Source organism: Sinocyclocheilus anshuiensis, unplaced genomic scaffold (genome assembly GCF_001515605.1).
Source record: "Sinocyclocheilus anshuiensis isolate Anshui unplaced genomic scaffold, SAMN03320099.WGS_v1.1 scaffold2388, whole genome shotgun sequence".
Taxonomy (NCBI): domain Eukaryota; kingdom Metazoa; phylum Chordata; class Actinopteri; order Cypriniformes; family Cyprinidae; genus Sinocyclocheilus; species Sinocyclocheilus anshuiensis.
Genome location: NW_015544285.1, coordinates 23,018 through 47,569, shown reverse-complemented (window position 1 = coordinate 47,569; position 24,552 = coordinate 23,018). Strand labels below are relative to the sequence as shown.

The window sequence follows — 24,552 nt, the reverse complement described above, 5'->3', positions numbered from 1 at the left end:
AGCTGACGAGAACAATCAGGAAAAAAAAAAAAAAAAGAGATCACAAAACTTCAATGTCTTCTACATCACATGACAGGCAGCGCTCAGATCCTGTCGAGCATTATGGTGAGCAGAAGACACCGTTGACATGTACATTATGATTAAAGAGTGAAATTCCTTCAGCATGGAAACCTGAGAACATACACAGATGATGCTGCTCTGAAATGTGAGTCATATTAGAATAACTAGTGAAAATGACTTGATGCATGACAAACGTGTTGCTAAGCATGCAGAATAAATACCTACGGGAGGTATCAGGTGTGTATGAGTACTATGGCTCGATGTCATCGTCTTCCTCCTGGGGCAAGGCTTCTCTGCGTGGGAGGGGCATTGCATCAGTTCCCAGAAGCCCCCTACGCAGGACGTATGGACAAGCTGGCCCGCTGGGAATGTCAGCAAATCCTTCAGGAGATAAAAAGACCATTCAAGGAATAGTTCTCGCATAAAAGAAAATTAGCAAAAAATTAACTCGCCCTCAGGCCATCCAAGATGTAGAGTTTGTTTCTTCATCTGAACAGATTTGGAGAAATTTAACATTACATCACTTGATCAGCAATGGATCATCTGCAGTGAATGGGTGCCATCAGAATAAGAGTCCAAACAGCTGATAAAAACAATCACAATAATCCACAAGTAATCCACATGACTCTAGTCTATCAAAGTCTTGAAGTAAAAAGCTGCGTTTATAAGAAAATAAATCCAACATTAAGGCATATTTAACTTCAAACTGTTGTTTCCAGCTAAATTTAATGCAAAATTTCTCCAAATCTATTCCAATAACGAAACAAACTCATCTTGGATGGCCTGAAGGGGAGTAAATTTATAGCAAGTTTTCATTTTGAAGAACGTTTGGTTTTTAATATAGTATCTAACCTTTCATGACAACCTCTGGCAGGCCATACGGTTCATATTCGGTCTCGTCGTAAGCGACAGACATGCGGCTGCGGTTTTGCCGGATGCGTTCAGCGAGGTGAGCTGGGTCATTCATGGGGAACGCACTGGATAAGAGCAGTTGCTTTGTAACAGACTGTAGGGTCGGAGCGAGGGGCGGCGAGTCTGCAGGCTCTTTATGGCCTTTATCTTCCACCATCTCCAGCTGTTCTCCATCTGCTTGGGTGCAGGCGTGGACGTGTGACTGTTTGTCCCCCAAAATCAGATCTTGGCTCTCCTCTGTCTGAGTGGATACACTCTTCACCTCTGTTCTGACCTTGCTGACCTCTACCATTTTACACGGAGCAGATTCATTCTTGATTGGTTTTTCCGCATGTTTGTTCTGTTTATCTGTTGTTTCTCCATGACAATGTCCGTGTTTATCCGAATCAACAGTTTCCATATTTTCAATCTCATTATGCCCAGGGCATAACACACCAGAATTCTGGGAGTCTGCAGTTCCATAGGACTCTGTGATTGGATTTGAGTTGATTACCTCGGTCTGATATTTGGTTGAGATGGAAACACTGATTAAGGCATCTTCCTGGCTGTTCGTACTAGCACCTGCTGCTTTGGTCTGATCCTCGGGAGACACTGAGGCAACTGTCTGAGAATCTGAATTACTGTAATCTGTTGGTTTGGTCTGTGGAGGAGACGGCTTGTCTTTAGTGTTACTACTCATTTTATCTGAGACACAGACAGGAGGACTTTTGTTGTTAACAGAGCTGCTTTCACATTTGGGTTGAGCATGTTCTTTGGTCATTACATTCACATTTCCAGTCATAAGATCCTGAAAAAAATTAAATGAATAGGTCTGTGATCATTTGAATGGCATTTTATTGCAGACAAAAAGAAAGGTCTGTCATTTACCAAATTTCAAATGCTTATGACTATATTAGGGCTGCACAATGTTGGTGGGGGGGTTAATTTCACTTCATAATATTGTGACAACAATACTAATATTCATGGCTTAATTTCTTAATTTGCAAATGTTAAACCATCAATCATATATATTTTTTGTCTGAAAACCACAGAGAGCTCTTATGGTTTTAGTTTGATTAATCATACAGCCCTAGACTATATCTTTATTCAGTCTATATTCACAAAAGATCAGCAGAACGTTCATGCAGTCATTTTCTATACAATAAAAATGAATGTGGAGTTAATGCACTTTTGTTGTCACTTTCCCCAATCACACTCATTGTATAAAAAAGGCAATCCACAATAAAAATAAAAATAAAATTATACAGGTTTGTAGTGACATGATGGAAAGTGAACGATCACAATTTTCATTCGTGGAAAACTATCCTTTAAAAGTACAGTTCCACACTTTCAACAGTTCAATAGTTCAACGTCTTTCCATTTGCAAATAATGACATGCATTATGAAATGTTATTTACCTTGTCAGGTCCTTGAGATTCTCTCACATTGTGTGCCATTTGAGTTTCAGGTGACACATGCTCCCCCAAGTTGGTTTGGTCATTTGTGTTGGCTAATCCGGATCGATTTGTCACATCTTTGACAGTGCACTGGTGCATCTTGGTTCTACAGCAGACAGAGCACAGACTGAAGGGTCTTGCATTAAGGGTCCTACATAAACATCGCTCATTCAGTGAACCTGTGTTTACCTTCCTCATCTCAGGACCAACATACCCATAAGTATGTTGGTCGTTAATTACCTCACACTGCCTTTAAAATTATTACGAACAAACGCCGTTTACATTACTATGTTGCTTATCGCATATTTATCTTCAACAAATGCCAGTCAAAGGATGTTACCTTGGCATTTGGGACTGTGTGTGCAGCTTTCTGGGACTGCAGGGGAGGTACAGCTCGAACTCTTTTAGCACGATGGAGGGTGAGTTGTTGCCCACGGTTTCTTCTGAGAGCATCCAGAGTTCTAGTTCTACAGCTTGTGTCCTGTTCTGCTCAGAGAGGTGCTGGATTTGCTCTTGTAATGCCTGGATCTGGAGGACACAGAGAATATGAATAACAAAATGAACATGACATAAATGTACTGTACATGCATGCAAATAAAGGAGTTTCCCCCATTAAATAATCTTGGGATTAACACTAAGGGTTAAGTGTTTGTTTAAATGTGTAGCAATAACAGTAGTGGAGCATTACTGGACTATGACATGCTGTGATATGATAATAGTACTTCATCTGCTATTCAAGTCATATTTCTGCGCTCACTGAAGTATCAAAATCACAACCAATCAGAACATACTTTTAGTTTAATATACAGTCGTGCGATTTTAGAATAATGAGATTTCACTGTGGGAGGAGATACCCAGCACAACACAAAAAAAAACAAGAAATGTCTTATTGTATTCGTAGCTGATTAGGACAAGATCACAGATTAACGTGGAAGGGATTTATCACTTTCTGCTTTGTCACATTGCACCCTGGTTAGAAACTTTTCTTCCATATTGTTTTGTACATCCGAGTGAAACGGATTATTGAAAATGAAAAAATTAGGGTTGGGACTTGGTTCTATCCATTGGTTGTTGACTGGATGAAAGTATATCTGAATGTGAACTTGCAATCAATATTAAAAAAAGGTCTGGGTTTAAACAAAATAACTGGAGATGTTTTGGCATATAAGAGAGAATCCTGTCATTTCAAGATTGAGGTCAAAAATGTAAAAAAATGAAACATGCATGTTTACAATAACATCATTAAGATGCATTTAGAAAACTGATGGTGGATTTCCAATTCATGCCAACAAAACATTTCCATTTTAATGAAACTTACCTGCTCCTGAAGAGACTGAACCTCTGCTTTGGAGTTAGCATGAAGAACAATCAACTCCTCCTGTCCTAATGGAGAGCCACTTTGTAACCCTTCTTTTGTGCTTGACAATTCTTCATTTTCAGTGTTCACTAAAAGTAAGGCACCATCTTGTTTAGCACAAGTGTCTTCACCCAAGTGTTTCAGTTTCAATTTCAACTCTTCGTTCTCTTGTTTAACAGTCAGAAGCTCTTCCTTTATCACATCTCCCTGTAGAGCAAGCTCTGAATTCTGAGCCTTCGACACATTCAGCTCAAGCTGAGCATCCTGTAATTCCTTTGTTACTCGTTCTAGCTCTTTGACAGCACCTGTGGAAGGTTCTGGAACGTGATTTTGGAAGTTAAGTACATCCAACTGTTCATTTTGCAATAGAGAACTTGTGTTCTCATCAGTTACCTCAGAAAGACTGGGTGCTCCTGAATCAGCACTAGAATTCGGAGCATTTCCACAATGTACATCTGAAGTGAGACATAACTCATTTGGCTTGGAAGCTTCAGTCGCTTGTAGCTTATCAGATATCTTACTAGTGTTGGTTTGGTCAATGTTTTGACTAACAGGAAGCTGTACAGTAGGCCGTGAGACCTTTTCCTTCAGAACCAGTTGTGTATCATCACTAAACATTTCATGGTCGCTTATGCTTGTATTGCTGAAGACCGAATCACAGCTTAGTTCTCTTGAGATCTCTGAAGACAGTTCAGGAGGCATAGAGACCTCATTGGGGGCAATGGTCATCCTAGTGTGTTTTTCTTCTTCAAGAAGACAGATTTTCTCTTGACATTTTTGCAATTCTTTGCTCTGCTTCTCGAAGGCGCAGTCTTTATCGTGCAACTCTTTCAGCAGGTTCTCAATGTGCTTGCTCTGGCTTTCAAAAGCTTGGGTAAGGTTCTTGGTCTGAGTGGTCACTTGCTTCTGTAGGTCCTCCAGCTTTCCTTGAGCTAGTTTCGCCTTATCTGACTCTCGGTCTCGCGCTGCCCTCAGGCGCTCCAGCTCTAAAACTAAAACGGTAGTGCTGTCCAAATATGAGGCATCTTTGCTCAATGCTTGAGTCCTGCCTATCTCTGCAGCAGAGGTCTTGTCCTCTGTTGGTTTAGTTTGTGCTCCAAGATCCATAATCAGCTCCATTGTTCTGGTTTCTTTGCAGACCATTGTGTTCTGAAGGTTCACAGAATCACAGATGGACTCTTGATTGTCTGGAGAATAAACCAAGTCTTTGTTTTCTATAACAGCAGGATTCTTATTGGTGTTTGGATGGTGTTCTAGTTGTAAATATGTGAGGGGAAGATTGTCTTTTGATATCTTCTCTTCCAAACTCCTAGATTTTCGAAGACTGTCCAGCTCTTCTTGAAGCTGTGAAATCTTTAGTCCTTCCAATTCCTCTTTTCTGATCCGTTTCCTTTCCTCTTCTCTCTCCCTCTCTCTTTCCTCCCGTTCCTGTGCAAGCTTGAGCTGAAGGTCTTGCAAGTCCTTTTTCATTCTTGTCATTTCGTCCTCCATGCAAGTCTCCTTTTGCTCCATTTCAGCCAAGACGTTCTTCAGCTGGGTACCTTCTTCCTGGTCTCTCTCTATCTCTTCTAGCTTCTTCTCAGCTTCTCTTTCAAGCGCATCGAGAGTTTCTCTCAGTTTTGTGCTCTCTTTCTTCTCTTGCTCCAGCTGGGCTTCCAGTTTTGTCACGCTGTCTTGGAGTTCAAGAGCTTTGGCACGTTGCTGCTCTGTCTGTGTCGAGTGTTTCCGGCTCAACTGTTTCAGTTTGGTCCTAGCCTCGGTTTCAGCTCTTCTCTGGGTTTCGAGGTCTTCAAGTCGCTTCTGAAGCTCATATTTCACATCTCTAAGTTCATCATGAAGTTCTGCGTTCTCCTTCTTCAGATCTTTTAGAGGTGCAGAGTCACGTTTTTCTGTTTTGCCTGATGTGTCATCTATCTGTAGGCTGCAAGAGATGGCAGATTCACTTTTAGGCATTGTGCCGCTGGTTGACTCAGACGTGAACGAGTCTGTGTCCACATCTTCAATACCCGTGTCTTGTTCTGTCACTGAGGTCTCTACATCAGTCTCACTCAGTCTCAGAGAGTCACTTGGATGTGTTCGGATTCCTCTTCCTTTAAATTCCTGTGATTCCTCAGACTCAAATTTTCCAATGTGCTCCGAGTCGATGCCCTCTCCTGGCTCTCTGCCGGAGGGGTACTTCATTCTCTCCTCTTCTCTTGTTCGACCTGTTTTAGTGGCTTTCTTTCTCTGAGAGGAGTTGCTGTATGGAGGAGAGCTGTCATGATGAAGGGAAACAGAGGGAGAGAAGCAGTCTCCTGCAGAGCTGAAGTGAGGAGCGGCCACAGCTGGAGGAGGAGGAGCAGCCAGTTGAGCTTCAGGGAAAAAGAAGAATAAAGACTATTAAAAAACGAGCAAATAATATGGTAAATATTGGCAATTATTTGGCAAAAAAAGCAAAGTTTTATATACATTTTATGTCATTTAAATGATCATTTAGTATTAATATTATTAAAATCTCTGGCATTTGTTACTTCAAGTCAGAGTAATAGTTCAATATTATGACACTCAAGAACAGCAGTAATAAAGTATTCAACTAATGACACATTATCTTATTCAGGTTTCTAAAATGTATGGTCTTATAAACCATAAATAATGTAAATAATAAAGGTTGGGAGGATTTGGGGGTCCATTGCTTTGATTGGCTTGTCTAACCCATCACATACTTTTAGCAATGTACAGTGACTTTTGAAGGTGTACTGTCAAGGTTTGGTCAGAAGAGGGAGGCAAACACAAGGGATGTGTGTAACAGGGCGGGGCCAAAACACAGTTCTCTGTGTGGACCAGATTCCTTCCCAACTCACCCTGAAGTTCTTTAATGAGCTTGAGGGCCTCAGCAAGCTCTTCAGTCAAATGCTTTACTTCTTCCTTTAGAGCTTTCTCCTGTTTCTTCATCTGCCCCAGAGACACAGTGAGACTCTCACAATCCCTCAGCGCCTCCTACAGGAGAAGATGAGAAGTGCACATATAGAACAAAAGAACAACAGGCTTGTCAAATGACAATTAATGATTAAAGACACGCATCACATTTGAACAGCCATAAAACTACATTATACAACTGTGTTGTTACAGCGAACAGAAATTTAATAGTGAAAAGTAAAGCAACCATAATTCTCAAAGTGTTTAGGGTGAGGCATGCTGGAAAAAGACACGCACCTAAATACACAAAATGAAAGCATTCAAGCGGACAAAGAGGTTATCCAACTGCAATCCTGATCTTCATATAATATTACACTGCTTTTAAACATCATAAAATCTTTTGGTGATTATAATACACGACTCTCATATTGTACGCATACTGTCTACAAATAAAGCGCTTAAACCCAAGCCCCAGTGTGAAACAGAAGATAATGGTGCTATATTTGAGACTGCATTCAGCTGAGTCAGTAACGGCATTGTTGCACTGGGAGATTAATCTGTGTGTGTGTGTGTCTCTTTGACTGGGTCTCTCTGATCAGTATGTGCTTGTTTTTCTAATCTAGCTATGCACTACTGTTCAAATGCCTGGGGCCAGTAAGGTTTCTTTTAAGAAATTGGTACTTTTATTCAGCAAGGACACATTAATCAAAAGCAACAGTAAAAATTTGTACATTATTATAAAGATTTGTGTGTCACATAAATGCTGTTCTTTTGAACGTACATCAAGTAATACTGAAAAAAATCATCATGTTTTCACAAAAATATTAATCAGTACAACAATTTTCAATTTTGTAATTTACTTTTGGGGACATTCCCAAAGAGGAAATAAAGAAGCTACTTATGTATTGTAATAATACCAAAACCTGTATATTACTACTAATTTAGTAGTCAAAATGACTCCATTTAAACATCTATGTGAATGCTGTGTCTAGTCTTAGTTTGTCTCTCTTTTTTTGACAGGATCTCTCTCTGATCAATTTGTTTTATGACAGGGTGAGGAATTAGCAAAAAAAATAAAACATCCCACCCTGTCATAACTGAAGACAGCCCTGCCTTATCTACCAGACATTGTGACGGGTGACTTGTTGTTATTGAACAGCATTTCTTGTCACTCTTGTTGAGGTAACCTAACACACTTAGATTATATTTTGATGAATGTGAAAGAAAAAATGGCGAGGTACAGATTGATTAAGTAGCGTGTCAGATTGGTGTAAAGTCAATGCATCTCTGTCTCATCATTCTTAATAAATTAATCTATTTACCTGACCTTAAAAATGAGCACACAAGCACACAATTTCTAAGTTCTAACTTAGAAACAATATCACAATTTCTAAGCACACAAAACTGCTGAAAAATAGCCAAAGTTAACCAAATCCAAATATCATCTTTGACCTTCTCAGAAAGAGAAATGGTTCATAAAGAAATTAAATGTTTTTATATTTTACAGTAAAAAGTAAGATTTAATTCAATATTTTATGCACCCCAAGGCTGCATTTACATGATTAAAAACATGTTTATTAAAAAGTAATATTGTGACATATTATTACACAGAGATTTGTGATGCAAAGCTGAATTTTCTGCATCATTACTCCAATCTTCAGTGTCACATGATCCTTCAGAAATCATTCTAAACAGTTGTGGTGATTAATATTTTTCTGGAAACGTTTTTCAGGATTTACTGAACAGGTTCAAAAGAACTGCATCTGTTTAAAAACAGAAACCTTTTGTAACATTACAAATGTCTTTACTGTGACAAGGAATCAAATTAATGCATCCTTGCTGAATAAAAGTACTACTTTCTTAAAATCTCAAGACTTCAAATTTCTGAATAGTAGTACAACTAAACTTGTGTTGACTGACTCTGTCAGATCAGTGTGATATGCATGTTGTTGTACCGTGAGTTTGGCCTCAGTCTGTGTCTCTCTCTTCTGACTCTCTTTCAGATCAGACTCTGTGTTCTTCAATTTTCCTCTCACATCCTCTAGATCGGTCTCCAAACTCTGCTTCTGCAAACACACCTGAGAGAAAGACAAACAGTCAGCAGAAGGATTAGAGTGTGTGCCAAAAGAAAGAGCACAGATCTTCACCATACCGTGTTTGTGGCAGACTAGGTATGCGTCACTCATTTTCATGCAGGATGCCACATAAACCAATGTTATGGAAACCATGTCAAACAAATGATGAGATTTATGGAATGTAAAATGCAAAATGTCCCTTTCACGTGTCTTGCAGTTTAACCAGATGATGTACAAACCATGCAACATTTACAGAACTGAATCCAAAGGCCTATTCATGTAAATTAGACATTCATGCAAAGCACACATTTGAAATGTTTATGCTCATTTTGTTTTTATTTCTCTCTATACAAATAGAGAGAATGTGTAATTATGTAAAACATCCAAGTATGGCCATAAGTAGTGTAACACAACCTGTAACTATTAGAATTTCAAAACAGCACATTCCATGACCTCAATTCAGGTCAGGGTATCAGTTTTTGTGTCCCATCAGCATAGAAACACCATTACTGATCTCTGTATTTACAGACATGCTTGCATCACGTGTCTCTTATTTTAACACACAGTATCTTATCAGCAAAACAGGGCTCAAACAAGACTTTTGTCTTAGTGAAATATGAGGGAACTGTATGGGTTGAGAGTGCTATTTTACTACAAACATACACACACACACCAAACCCCTGGGTCATATTCATATATTTTTCCTGTACTCAAGTCTCTGGAGAATATAAGCATTCCTGAAAAAAAAACATGTTATGCTTTTCAAACATACATCACACTGAGATTACAACACTGACCTTCGCTCTAGTGTCCTCTGAGGAGGAAAAACAGAAAGAGAAAAAAAAAGGAATAGAACTGTGTGAGAAAACATGAGCAGTGGGAGAATGACAGAAAGAGAGAGAGAGGGGTGACATTAGTGCATCGACCAGAAGACACCCATACTGGAGCTCCCATGAGACAAAGAACGAGAGCCAGAGAGAATAAAGAGAGACAGAGGAAAAGGACAGAAGCTACAGTTTAATATAGAGTAGAGGTTAGATTTCTGGAAACATCTAGTTTCTGCAAATTACAAACAAAAATTAGCCAACTGAACCAAAGCTATTTAAGAAAATAGGAGAAGCGAGTAGAGAAAAGTGGTGCTTGTCTCAACACTCATCATTACATTGCCCTACGTGTTCTAACTGGTTACCAGAGCAGTGCTATGTCGTTTCTAGAGCCCAAAGTATACTGCGTACACTAGGGTATACATACATGGCATGGGACGTTAATTTCATAAACAGCATTATGTTCTGTACACGCAAAATCAGATTTTTCTAATCAAGAAAATTATTTCACAGTGGAAAAAAATGGAAGAGATGTAACAACAGAATACTGAAAACACAATAATATTGGTGCTTGGTTGAGGGGGGTTAAAAGATACACGCACTAGTTTTTAATTAACATTTTTATTAAACTAGTACAACATTTTTATTGATCTTCTGGAGAGAAACACACACACACACACACACATATACATACATATATATATATATATATATATGCATGCAATTTCATTTTGCCAGCAGGAGGCGCTTTTAGAGCAGGAGAAATAGCGGTTTCCCGGTAATGGCTGTACACAAAGCAGCGCTCTGCTCCGCTACTTTTCAGGCATTACATGCAAGATTAAATTAAAATGACGTTGAAAGTTTCCTGAAGAGAGTCCGTTTCCTTTAGAAATACAGTGTTATAAAAATACCCGTGCTGCGTTTTGATTTTGAAACTTGCAGTGCTCATGTATATTCAACGAAGTCAAAGCCTTTTGGAAAATCTACTTGTGGCAGTCAGTTTTGGTATTGTGGCAGTCCGCCACAAATAAATCAATGTATGGGAAACACCGTCTCAGATTTCTAAGCCTGTCAATTTGATCACAAAACGCAAACAATACATTTTGCATAGGGCGCACGTGAACCGTTTTTCTTTACTACTGACTACAGCATGAAATAAATATGAATGAACATCAGAAGATTTCTTGAAAGATCAGTGTTTCAACCTGTGTAAAGATGTCAATAAAACAGATGCTTTTCAATTTATCCATTGAAACGCCACTCTCTCGTGAACGTGCAAACGATACTTAGCAGAAGCTAGAGATTACGGTTTATAAAGTTTTAAACGTGGATATTTTTCTTACACAAGCACATTGCTTTGCTTCAGAAGGTTATCCCCCCGGAGCTGTGTGGAGTACTTTTTATGATGGATGGATGCACTTTTTTGGACTTCAAAATCTTGACCCCCATTCACTGCCATTATAAAGCTGAAAGAAGAAAGTCATATACACCTAGGATGGCTTGAGGGCGAGTAAATCATGAGGTCATTTTCATTTTCAGGTGAACTATCCCTTTAAATGGTTGTAAAAAGGGAGTGATTGCTAAAGCACTACTAAGTTGTTAAAAGGTGAATCTGAATTGTTGTTAGGACTTTGCTCTGGTTTTGTAGGGGTTTCCTACTAGATCAAGGCCTGCCTAGATATGTGTGGGACCCCCTTTTTAAAGTGGAATTTTTTTGGCTTTATTTTTTATTACCAGGGCAAACACAAAGTAATAGCAATAGCATAACTTCTAAATAACTATTTATATAAAGGCTGAGCAATGCCTACACTATTCTAGTCAATTCAGCAGGGTCGCTACATCTAGTTACTCTTCAGCCCTGGTACCTTGTCGTGCTGAGCCTGCAGTGTGTTGTGAAGTGTTCTGGCCTGCTGGATCTCCTGGTTGAGTCTGTTGCTCTCCTGCTGATTTTGTCTCTCCAGAGCCTGTCTCTCTCTCTGCAGCTCCAACAGCTCCTACACAACACAAATCACAACCATCTCCAGTCACTGTGGTACTTTAAAGGGGTCATATGATGCGATTTCAATTTTTCTTTTACAAAAATTACAAGCGTTACAAGCTCTTGGTGCATAAAGAAGCAACCCAAATATTCAGATGTGTGCAGCGCATTTTATGGAGGACTGTTTCCTGATCCTGGTAGAGTAGACTAATGCCGGCTGTTCTGACTCACAGACTGCAAGTAAATTTTCATATGTAAAGGATTTGCCACTGATGATTCAAACACGAGTTTTGAGCAGTGTAGAGTAGCGCTTGTTTGTCATTTCTCCAATCATAAATGCAGACATGGGTTTTATGCTTACGCGGCGCGATGCAACGCAACGCGTAAAAAGATAGTATAAATCATTATAATCCGTAATTATGTCCCCACTGGATACAACAAATGCCTCGTTTGTAATGGGTTTTAATGTTTTGGTCTCGTCGCTCCGCCCAGGGACACGGCATCACAGTATGGTAAGGGGCGTAACATTTCCGTCACATGCTTGAGGTATTCAGCCAATCACAACGCACTAGATAGCTGGCCAATCACAGCACACCTCGCTTTTCAGACCGATGAGCTTTGTAAAAATCGACGCATTTCAGAAAGGCGGGGCATAGAGGAGAAACAAGAATGTACAGTATGTGGAAAATAATGTGTTTTTTGAACCTTAAAACGCATAAACACATTTCATTACACCAAATACATAAAATAATGTTCTTTCAACATCATTTGACTTAGCAACATCATATGACCCCTTTAAGGCACAATTTTCTGTACATCTGCACTGAAATAACATACATTGTGAAAAGAGCTATTATTAAGGAAACAAAATCAATTCCAAGACAGGAACCTTACAACTCGAAGCTAAAAATAAAAGAGCGATGAGGCTGTGTATTTAGCAGCAGGGCAGTGCGGGAAACAATGAATCACATGTTCTCCGTCCATGTTCTCCGTCTCACCCTCTGATGTTCTCTTTCCATGTCTTTCCTGCGCTGTTCTGCGTTGCAGCGGCTGGTTTCAGCATTCTGCCTTTGACACTTCAGTTCCTCCTGAAGGTGCTTCACTTTCTGCTCAGAAGCTTGGGCCTACAGACACACAGCGACATTGTATAAACATTTAATACACAGTACAGACAGTGATTTTTAACTAAAATAAATGATTAATAAATTACCCGGTCAGTCTCTTGTGTGATGCGGGTCTGTGCACGGGTCAGCTGGTCTTGCGTGCGTGTCAGGCTCTGTTCTTTGGTGCTGATCTCTCTGTTAGCCTGAGCCAGGCGAGACTCCATGTCCCTCAAGCGCTCAGACTCCAGCTGTGCCTCACGCTGTAGATCTGATACACGCACACGCAGCTCTGAGAGAGACAGACGGTCACTAAATTATTTATGTTATCATTCTGACTGATATTTTTGGCACTTCTGAAATAAGTGTTTGATGTATTTTGAATTAAAACAGTAATATATAAGATAAATAAAATTTATTAAAATATAATCATTCTTTTCAGGACAATTCAGCATTTATTTTCCCTCAAATTCTCATTCCTTACAATGACAAAAAAATCGTAAAAAGATACGCAAGTTTTTTTTGTTAAAATATTCCTTAAAAATTGTTTTGCTTCATTGTCTTCATTTGAAATATAATTTAGCATATTTTATTTTGGTCATTTTGCTACCATTGTAGCAAAAACAGCCTGTGTAAATCTTAGGGTCACCGAGATGCATGAAATAGTCAGGTAAACAATAACTTTCAGTGAAAACCTTCTTAGAATATTTAAGAAATTAAATGTTTCAAGTGTTGGATACGACCCCTTTAAAACCCTTCTGAACCACCTGCCACAGCGACAGTTTATTACAGCCTCTCTTGAGGAATTTACATTCCAAAAAAAGTTTACATTCCGGATCCAGAGGCCATTGGAAGGGAAGTGTTTATTGGGAAGAATCAGTGATAGTGTGAGCTGCAGAGAGCTGTCTGTGGAGATGACCAACCCTGATGCAAAACAATGGAGAACATTCATACCACACACACACACACACACACACACACACACACACACACACACACACACACAGTGTAATACTGATCTCTCTTGCTCCACATAGACACACCCACTCTCTCACTAAACCACCTCAAATGTGTCCCATTCTGGCAACAGATAAGACCAGCATGTGTCAGTGTGTACAATTCCCACCTCTCATTTTATTCATTTTACACTGCAACAAAGCTCAATACCACAAATCGGACAATATTAGCATTTACGCTAAGTTATGCCATTTATCAGTCCATCTACATAAATATTGGAAGATAAGAACAACAACGCTGAATGTTGACTGTTAACTTTTCGATTGAATTGAATTTGCAAAAGTACTAAAGAAATATCTATCTTATTCACTGTATGTAATGATGTTTTGATGCTTGATAACTTGATAAAGATTTAGAGTGAAAAAGGTAGAAATATATATTATATACTACGATTTAAAAGTTTGGCTTGGGCATTTTTTTTATAAAGAAAGGATTTTTTTTAAGCAAAGATGCATTTCATTCAAAAGTAACGGTAAACAGTAATAAATGCTGTTCTTTTTAAATTTCTAATCATCAAAGAAAAAAATCTAAATGTTAAGCAGCAAAACCTTTTTCTACATTGAATAGATTTCATAAAATTATGCATTTTATTGCGTTTTGGTCAAATAATGCATCCTTGGTAAACATAAGAGATCTCTTTCAAATAAATCTTACTGCCCCTGGCCCAAACATTTGAACATGTGCTTTTATTAATTATTAGCAATACTTATATTATAGATCCCTGCTTTTAAATGTCACAGAAAACAAAATTCTATTTGGATTAGATTCTGTAGATGGGTTACTTTTGTGCCTCCTGTACTAGGAGGATATTATTGGAAACCTGACTCCTTCACTCACTAATAATCAGGATGCTTATGTAAATCCACCTGACATTCAATGAATAAACATGATACTCTCCCTTGGTTAATGGGCAAACAGAGCTGCACAAAATAAATAAAACTACACTTTATTTCCTTAAACTACCTTAACCTTAAACAGACACATTCTTATGGCACACGTAGGTATGCAACCAATTTATTTCCAACACAGTCTGAAGCTACGACTGCTGTAAAAATCTCCTACCTCCTTAAACATGCAAATACTACACAAATCTTCTCATGCCACTGACCAGGTTGATCTCATTGGCAGCCATCCCAACACATTGTAAATAGTGACTTTGGACTGCTGTCATTTATGATTAATACAGAGCAGAAAAGCAAATGTCCTGGACTCAAACAACCCAGGAAGAGAGATGTAACTCAAACTGTAGTTCAGTATTTAAGAAATAAAGAGCATTGTCAGGCTGGTTGCAAAAAGATTCCTTGTTTTGTTTTACTCAGCGATGCTTGAAAAACTGATTTCAATTCAGCTTTTCAGTGCAAAACTTCTAAAAGCCCAATAGTGTGTGGAGAAGCTCACCATCTATCTCATTCCTCAAGGCTTCCTCCATCCCTGAGTCACTGTTCTTGATAATGACATCACTGGATGAAACCGAAGAAGCTGGTCGTCCTTTGGGAGTGGACCACAAATCCTCACATTCCCATGGAAACACAGAGGAGGGGGTGGACGGTTCCGATTGGCGGATGTTGCGCCGAAGGGGTGGGGATTTATGAGGTTGCTGTGGAAACGGGGAGGAAGCCCCACCCACTGAGGGCTTGGGGACGTCTCCAAACTGCAGCTGCTGCTACAACAGACAGAACACAGCGAAATGAGTCAGGAAGTATATTCATAAACAACATTTCTTATTAAGATGTTGCTCTTAAATGTATACGTGACTTACTCTGGCATGCTGTGTTTTGCTTTCACTCTCTGCTCTGAAACCACCTGCAGAGTTAGATAAAGAATAAAGCCGAATAGATCTTTCTAGATGCATCCCACATGCACAAAAGCAAAGTTAAAATCAGAGAGAAACAATGCCATCACACATTGTGTACCACGCAATCAGTCCTTAGGGACCTTCAGAAAAATAAAACACTCCTTCCCCTACTTAAAGCAGTACTATGTAACTTTTGGCGCTCTAGCGGTTAATAAACAGAACTGCACACATCCCGCGGAAGAACATTCCAACCGGAGCTACTTCTCTAAGTTTATGTCTATGGCGATTCACGCAGGTATGTTACTCCGCAGCAGTGACGACCCGACCAGGCTACAATAGTCCAAATATAAGTACTTATTATAAGTGTACCGTAGTGATTCGGAATAAGACAAAAACACGGTTTGGAAGATGAATTCATGATGTACTCGCTCATTTAGGGATGTAACGATTCACTCAACTCACGGTTTTGATTTCACGATTCGATTCACGATTTTGATTTCACGATTTGATTCACGATTTTTATTTTTTTTTTTACAAAATGAGATTTAAGACAAGTTATAAATTAAATGTGTTCTTTTATTATTGCTTTGACAAAATGCTGCATGTTTCTTTGTGAAATTGAAATATAACACTATAATAATATATATATATTATTTTTGATTGCTTTTATTATCCTCATTTGTAAGTCGCTTTGGATAAAAGCGTCTGCTAAATAACAAAATTTAAATATAGGCTAATGTAAATGTAAATAACAAAACTAAATATTAGCCCCCCGGGATCGCTAGATCGGTCGGTGCCGGACCGCGAATTTAACCACCCGTAACTCCCGAACCCCGGGGGCTATCCACGCGAGGGTGGTCTCATTCGAAAGAGGGCCTAGAGACGTACACTCGATTCGCGTTCGAAAGGGTTCCTCGAGCTGAAGGGATCCCCCGAATTTGGTGCGGATTCGCCGCGCCGTTACGGAGATATGGCTGTTCAAAGTTCCAATGGTTTTCCATAGACTTAAGCTTTAAAGCGTTTCATCCAGGTCGCCAGTAGCAAACAATGGAGCGCGCTCTGCTGGACAAACTAAGTAATTACACCATTTCAAGCATTTTATCTGCATTATATGTTCTGTAAAAACAATTTTCATATCGGCGGCATATTCGCCGATACCGATATATCGGCGACAGGCTCATATCGGCCGATAATATCGGCAAAACGATATATCGGTCGGGCTCTAATACATGGTGTATTTTACATCATCTAGTGTACTAATTTATTATAGGCTTTTTATTATATAAATGAATACCAAAGACTTATGCAATCTCTCGGTCTACATTATGAAAACTAAAACAAACAAAAAAATATTATAAAAGTTAAATTCCTAGTAATTCCAAATCGCAATAGACTACTTCTCTATTAAAACAACAGCGGTTGAGTAAGTGAATTTATTCAGCGATCACAATCGCAAACAATACAGTCGAGATCTCATGACAGAACACAGACCGGCTGAATGACGCTTTCATTTAGATCGCTAAACTCCAGCTTGTTTGTTTTTCAGATTATCGTCGGAGGCGCTTCTGCAATGAGGAGCGAGCGTGTGCGCATGGTTGCCAGATTGCTTAAAAGAAGCAAAACACCAGGCAGAAAAATGTATCAATGTAACAGCGAAGCTCTGATTCGGGGATTAAAACTCTTGATATCTGGCAACCGCACACATGAAAGCTCGCGTATACAGACGTGTAGAGCAGTCTGCAATAACATTGTCTCCTTTTTTGACGAAAATAAAAAGAGGTTTTTGGTAAAGTTTTTTTTTTTTTTAATACATTTTAGTCTCGTCTTATTTCGTTAACGAAATTGCATGTGGATACAGTCTTAGTTATCGTTTATTGACCTTATTATAGTCTCGTCTTCGTCTCGTCTTAGTCATGGGAAAAAAGCTAGTCAACGAACATTTTTCATCATAGTCTTCGTTAACAAAATTAACACTAGAGAGGTGCTACCGTTGTTGTCCCAGGGAGAGCTCATGTTCCAACAAGGTGTGGAAAACAACATGGATTCCCCAGAGCCATTTCCCTTCTGCAGCTTTTCCAGCTCCGCCTCAAGCCTACATGCAGAGAACGAAAAAGAGATGGCACTTGTTATAGGACGATATAGACAACAGAGTAATGGGGCAAAAAGGTTTCTCAAAAACAAATTTAAATTCAGTTTGGTGCTAACTAGTAGTACAGAAATCACAGCACCTTAGGCCTGACCCATCACGAGTGCCACACCAGGGTATAGCATTATCGTATTTATTAATATTTTGAATTAGCTTTTCTTTTTATTTTCAGTTCCCATTTTAACAAATTTTAGGTTAAGCAACTTTGTGATGTGCTTTTGCCATCTTTATTAGATTTTCTGTTTTTTCCCCCCATTTTTTAATTTCACTATTAGTACTTCAAATTAAACATTTTATTTCATTTAGTTTAAGACAACATTTCTAATTTTTAATTATTTCTAATATTGAAATTTTTTTTTAAGTTTGTAATGTTTTATGTTTTCATCTAATTTTTTAATTTCAGCTTCATTGCAATTAAAGAAAACATTTTTTGTTTTAGTTAAGGTTTTAAAGGAATAGTTCACCCAAAAATGAAATTCTCTCATCATTTACTCACCCTCATGTCGTTCTAAACCTATAAGCTTCTTTCTTAAGTTGAACACAAAAGAAGATATTTTGAAGAATTTTGATGAACCAAACAGTTGCTGGTCCCCATTGACTTCTATAATAGGGAAAAAAAAATACTATGGAAGTCAATGGGGACCATCAACTGTTTGATTACCAGCATTCTTCAAAATTTCTTTTAGGTTCAGCATAAGAAAGAAACTCATACAGGTTAGGAAGGACATAAGGGTGAGTAAATGACAAATCTTTAATCTCTTTAACTGCTAAAAACGCAGTATTAGGCTTAAATAACAAATGTATTGAAATGTTATCTCTTTAGAAAACAGCGATAACCAGAAACTTAATAAAAATACAGGAAATTTCCACTTTAAAGGGATACTCCACATAAAAATTAAAATTCATTTTAATTTCTGGGTGAAGCATTTCTTTAATGGACGTTCATATTGACAGTGATATGCAGCAAAAAAGCAACCAATGGTCATTAATTTTTAATGAGAGTGGGTGATGAGGGAAACCAAACACCGGAGACCCTTGGCTATGCAACACAATTTAGCCGAGTTATATTTTATGCAAATACACAGCAACACCCAAGGTGCAGGATGTGACTGTCACATAATCCACTTCCTAATACAGTTAAATTTGAGTGTGCGATATTCAGCAACTTCTCTGATTGGTGGATCTCTCTTTAGGATAGTGGGTTTCCCATTGATTTCCATTGTATTTTTTTTTTGTCCGTACATGGAAGTCAATGGAAACCAAATCCGTTACCCACATTCTTAAAAATATCTTTTGTATTCAGCAGAAGAAAGAAATGCATACAGGTTTTGAACAACATAAGGGTGAGTAATTGATGACAGAAATTTGATGACACTTTGATATGGGGTCCGCAAACAATTTGGGGTTATAAAAGGTTCATTCAAAAACTTTTTCGCAACCCTAATTTGGAACATTCTTTCATTTTTGAAATATGTAGTTCACAAATAAATACAGTAGTGATGCAAGGTAAGAATAAAATGACATTTCAACTGCTAATCATTGTCATATGATTTGGTTCAGTTTGGTATGTAAACAGACAGGATGATTTGTGTGTGCGTCTCACCGTTTGATCTCCTGTGTGAGGTTTTGTGTCAGCTTTCTGGCAGATTCGAGTTGTCCCTCCAGCGAGTGCACCTGACCTGTTTTGACCTGCAGGTCGTGAGACAGACGCTCTCTGGCCCGCACCTCCACCTGCACTGCTTCACGCACTCCTCCAAGCTCCCTCTGAACCGCGGCCAGCTCCACTCGCACCTCCTCATACTGACAGAGAGGAAGACGCTACATAACACATCCCGCACTGTTTGTGCGACAGCTGTGCTGGAACTCTTAGCCAACTTTCCATTTGGTGTCCTTGCAGGCAGCTTTTCTGCATTGCTAGAGTGCCTCTGTTAACCCTATAAAAAGCCTTCTGTATCAAATTTGATACATGAATTGCTAAAGCCTCTAAATTATCAATATCATAAAAACTCTACTCAGAAATCTGTTGCACACAATGTACTACATGCCTTCTGTTGTTTGATCGATAGTTCATATGTTTTTAGCAAGCAAAAGGCATTTTAGTATAATTGTAAAAACATGCACCTTCAGGTCGTGGTTCATGTTCATTTTTATAAAGTTTAGTGTTTTCACGGTACCAAAATTTCAGTATTCGGTACCGATACCAGGTTCCCCTGGTAATTCGCATTCCAGGGGCTAAATATCACGTTAGTGGGGTCGTTTTTCAACCCGCGGACATGAAAAACAACCCGCGGCAACAGTGTTAAGCAGCCCAATTCCGCGGGAAAACCGGGGACTTGGCAACACTGGAAGAGATATAGCTTTCTGATAGCGCATCAAGAACCGGGTTGACCGGGTACCGGTACTTAAGAAAACCTGGTACCGTAACGTTTTCATTTTTTTAGTACCGACTTGGTACCGAAATACCGGGTCTTTTGACAACACTTTTATAAAGTAAACAAGACGACATTTTATATTTTCAGTAATATTTCTTAATGTTTCAGTAATATATATGTTTAAATGCGAGTATCAAATATGATCCATTAGGCTTTTGAGGAAAGTTTATTTGTTCTATTTGAGTTTTTGTTGCATAGTGTATTGGACAAATTGTCTAAAATCAACCCTGGTTTTGATCAATCTTGTGATCAGTGTCAACAAGCTCCAGCTACTCTTTATCTTATTTTTTGACTTTGCCCAGCACTGACCTCTTCCTGGGCATCAATTTTTTTAAGTCAATTTCTAATTGTCTTATTTTAGATATTGAACCATGCACCCTAGTAGCATTATTTGGACTCATCCCCACAAATGTTTCCTTATCACCCTCAAAATCAAATGCGCTCGCCTTCTGCTTGATAATTGCTAAAAGGCTTATATTACTGAACTGGAAATATCCTTCCCCACCCAGCTAATTTGCACGACCTGATGCAGCTTATTCAAATAGAAAAGATCAAATTTACAATACAGAAAAATTTCACACTACTTGGCAACCCTTCTTAAAGGAAGAGGTAAGAAAATAAGAAAAACCCTTTCTCTATACCTGACCTTTATGGTTTCTTGCCCGATTTACTAATAAATGGAAAGCACAGAGAAAAAAAAAATACATATTTTGGAAGTGTTTATGTACTTGGGTGCAAGTCGTTTCTCCCTTTTTTTCTTCCTCAGAATTGTTCTAACTACTGCATTTTATGTATATATTCATATTTACTTTTTCATTTTTACTGCTTTTTTAAATTTTTTATTTTTTGTACTGTTTTTGGTGCTAGCATTCATATTTGTAGGCTATTTTGTGTTTGACTCCGAGAGCAAGGAATTTTTTTACTAATTTAATTTTGATCTCTGTTAAACTACTGTTCTATTTTCTTTTGAATTTTTGTATCTCACTGAACAGCATCAATAAAAAGAGTTAAACTAAAAAAACTACAGAACTTTAATCATGCAACTAAGAATTTAAATAGCATCTCTTCTCACTAATAATTTTTTTTGGGAGATACAGAATTACTGTTATAAATATATCATTGAATTTCATCTTACTTTCTGGCCATATAAATACCAGCAACTGAACTGAATTGCATATTTTTGCTCAGTTTGGGCAAAATTTGTTTTTTTATTTTTCAAGCTCCATATTCTCAGTATATATATTATATAAATTATGAAGGCCCGATGTATCAAATAACTTGCGCAAAAAAAGGTTCAATAAACTGAGCCATTAAAAAAAAAAAAGTTTTTCAGATTATTTTTATGTCAGACTTTACAAGGTTAAAATGCTCATGTACATATCGCTCAATTAAACCGCCATAACTCACCTTCTGCTTCTGTTTGTGCAGAGCTGCTTCCGAGTTGCCCAGCTGCAGTTGCCTCTGCTGCTTTTCCTTGTTCAGTTTCTCATTCTGAGCCTGAAGCTGCTGAACCTTCTGTAGTACGTGACCCGTCAGACCCACGGTCCAGTCGTCTCCGGCCCAGCTCATCGCCGCAGGTGCTTACAGACTGATGCTTCAGAAAGCTCGGCTGCTCATCTTCCAGTGCTGAGACAGAAGAGATATAGAAAGATCTTAAAATGTTGTTCACGAGGATCTGGTGTGCTGCCTCCGGGGAGACACTCTCAGCTGTCTGTACTTGTTTCAGACCAGAAATATCAGTTCACATACTTTTAACATTCACTAATGACAAAAAGGAAAATTAATCATTGTGTCCGCATTTTTATATAAAGGAAAAATCACAGCGGCGGTGAGGGTGTGTGTGTTTGTCAGAGTGTTCATGGAAACACTCTTAAGGGACTTTTGCTGCCAAAACACCTCAAGTTCAACTGAAAACAGAAGATTCTGTGATTGTTTACTCATCCAAACCTGTATGGCATGTTATTTTCTTTGTAACACAAAAGAAATACTGACAATTGTACTGGTTGTTTTTATCCATGGAATTACAAAGGACAGGGACTGTCAGTTAAACTCAAAAACCAGATTAGTCCGATTGATGAATTAATCATTCAGACCGCCTTTTGTGTAATAAATTCAATTAAATTATTGGACTCAAAAGAACAATTCATGCACAGAATGAACACGCGAAGTTGAGTAGTTAAGGCAGACGTCAAGATTTTTTTTTGTGCATAATGAGTTATTTCGGTTTGTTTTGTGAACAGTAGATTCATAAGGTGTAAGAAGATGTGGATTATGCACCAATTTTACCATACTTGGTGATTTTATTTATTTAGGTAATTTTACAGCTTGACGTGTTCTTCTTATTCACTTTCATTATAACTGGATATATTTCATATAAACAAACACACACACACAACCTACATACATACGTTTAGTCTATGTTTGTTCAACAAATGAGGTAAATGAAGACATTTTCATTTTTGGGTGAACTATTCTTTGAAGGGAACTCACATAATTTCACTAAAGCAAAGGTTTGGACAGTCCCACAGACACACACACACACACACATAGTGAAAATGTCTATTTACATTAACCCTCAATCTCTTGTGTTTAATTTCTCTTCTCAGTCACTGACAGTGAGAACTGGATTGCCAAAAGAGAGGAATGAGGAAAATCCGGCCCATGAATCTGTGAACATCCTGGTCAGATCTCTCCATGCACCTTCATTTCCATTACAAAGCATCAAAGATGATGCTTTCAAATACAGCTGACGCCAGGCTGGGTTAATAACCGTGTTTGCTACCGAGACGATTATACACGTTCAACCACAGTCTTGCCTTACGTTTACAGCATCCACTGTATATTTACGAAAAATAAACCTCAGCGAATTTATGAATCCTACTATGGCGAAGTCCTGGCTCATGAATATCAATTAAGCTTCGAGGATGAAGGCTGCGAAAAAGACTATACTTAATATTCATGAGCTAAACCTTCGCCATAGTAGCATTGGTCAATTTGCTGGCCGGTTTTGAGCGAACTAGAACCTGAAGACTTTCAGCAGTGCAATAAAAATAGTTTATTTATTGAGAAAGACAAACGCAGAGCAAAATACTGTCTGATAAAACGAAATGCTACAGCTAAATCAAACAATGTGGCATCACTTACCGGGACTTCTGATATGTTGATCGTTTTAAAACACAGCGATCCTGACGTCTTGAACCCCGTTTACGTGGCTGTTAATAAAGTAGATCCGATATGTATATCTGTTACATGTGAGGCGTCTGGTCGTTTAACGTTCACAGGTTGTCGTTATTTTTAAAAGTCAAAACTGAGCGCACGCGGTCGCTATCTCGTGCCCCTCGGAACCGCCGAGCTTGATTTGACGAGAGGCGTGTGTGGGGTCAGTGACGTTCGTAAAGAGGCGGGGCCTTGAAGTGCAGCGGCAACCGCAGGTCAGTGACAAGAACCTTTTAAAAGCTTTTTTTATATATAATACTGAATTTCGCTGATTTAATATATACAACAAATAAAATAATACAAATATTTTATATTAAAAGTATATAATTTATAATATTAAAAAATTACTTGAGTAAACAAAATCATTAAACACTTTATTTCAGACTGTTTTATATCACATTATTTTACATTGACATTATTTTCAAAGAAGGATTTCCAGATCTGAAAAGAAAAATAGATCCTAGAAATGTTTTTCAAAAATTAGGTTAGAAATTAGCTGGTTCCAGCTAACAGGGACGTTCTCAGAACTGTGGCTAACGTCCTGGCGAGGCTCTCAAAAGATATGACCAAACATTCCTCCAATAACGTTAATACAACGTTCAGTCCAAGTTATCTGGTCTTTATTAACGTTCTTAAGTTAACGTTCTAATTTTTTTTTAAGTTGTTTATGGAATGTTTTTCTAAAACAAACTGGACCTTCTAACTTCGTCTAACGTTAAAAAAAAGAAAAAAAGGCTATTATATATTAGTTTCAGATGGATCAGAGAACATTCACAACTAATATTCCCATAATGTTTGCGATTATAAAATGGAACATTCCCTTAATGTTGTCTCTAACATTCACATAAACGAGAGAGAGAGAGAGAGAAAAAAAAAAACATTTTAAACATTTAAAAAGGTGGATGTTTTGGACGTTCACAGAACATTCAGAAATAAAATTTTCATAACTTAATGAGAAAGTTAGAAAACGTTCCCAGAATATATTTTTGTTAGCTGGGTTAGGCCTATAAGGAGTGGGAAATTTAATATGGGTTTTTCTCTGTAAACACAGAGATCTACAGATATTTCACAGATATTTCGTCAAAAACATAAAAATGTACCGTTTATGATTTACCATGATATGATTTCTTATGGATATTTATGGCTACTCTAGTATTGTATTTAATTGTAATTTCATACAATTACCTGCCATTATTGTTAAGATTAGAATGGATTTTAGTTAATTAATTTAGTTGAAGTATTTTCCATAATAGGCATCCCACAAATTATAGTGGGCAAATATATATAAAAAAAAAAGATAAATATTAAA

The 24,552-nt window shown here is 38.0% G+C and overlaps 1 protein-coding gene across 4 annotated transcripts; it reads right to left on the bottom strand.

The window, feature by feature from the left end:
• Positions 1–7: 7 nt before the first annotated feature.
• On the bottom strand, positions 8–23,435 carry LOC107698027 (centromere protein F-like). Of its 4 annotated transcripts, none has more exons than XM_016498937.1 (17): positions 23,172–23,435; positions 21,435–21,653; positions 19,199–19,395; positions 17,438–17,541; positions 15,414–15,457; positions 15,053–15,317; positions 12,748–12,929; positions 12,536–12,661; positions 11,425–11,553; positions 8,616–8,738; positions 6,606–6,741; positions 3,727–6,116; positions 2,749–2,936; positions 2,370–2,514; positions 913–1,759; positions 282–441; positions 8–171 (listed from the first exon to the last, which is right to left on the bottom strand). In XM_016498937.1, exons 2-16 carry the CDS (start codon positions 21,594–21,596, stop codon positions 311–313), a joined length of 5,169 nt encoding a protein of 1,722 aa, XP_016354423.1. In that variant the 5' UTR covers positions 21,597–21,653; positions 23,172–23,435; the 3' UTR covers positions 8–171; positions 282–310. The 4 variants fall into 4 exon arrangements, with proteins under 4 accessions (XP_016354423.1, XP_016354422.1, XP_016354425.1 ...); XM_016498936.1 differs by having other exon boundaries at positions 286–441; XM_016498939.1 differs by having other exon boundaries at positions 286–441; positions 15,053–15,314.
• Between the last annotated feature and the right edge of the window lie 1,117 nt (positions 23,436–24,552).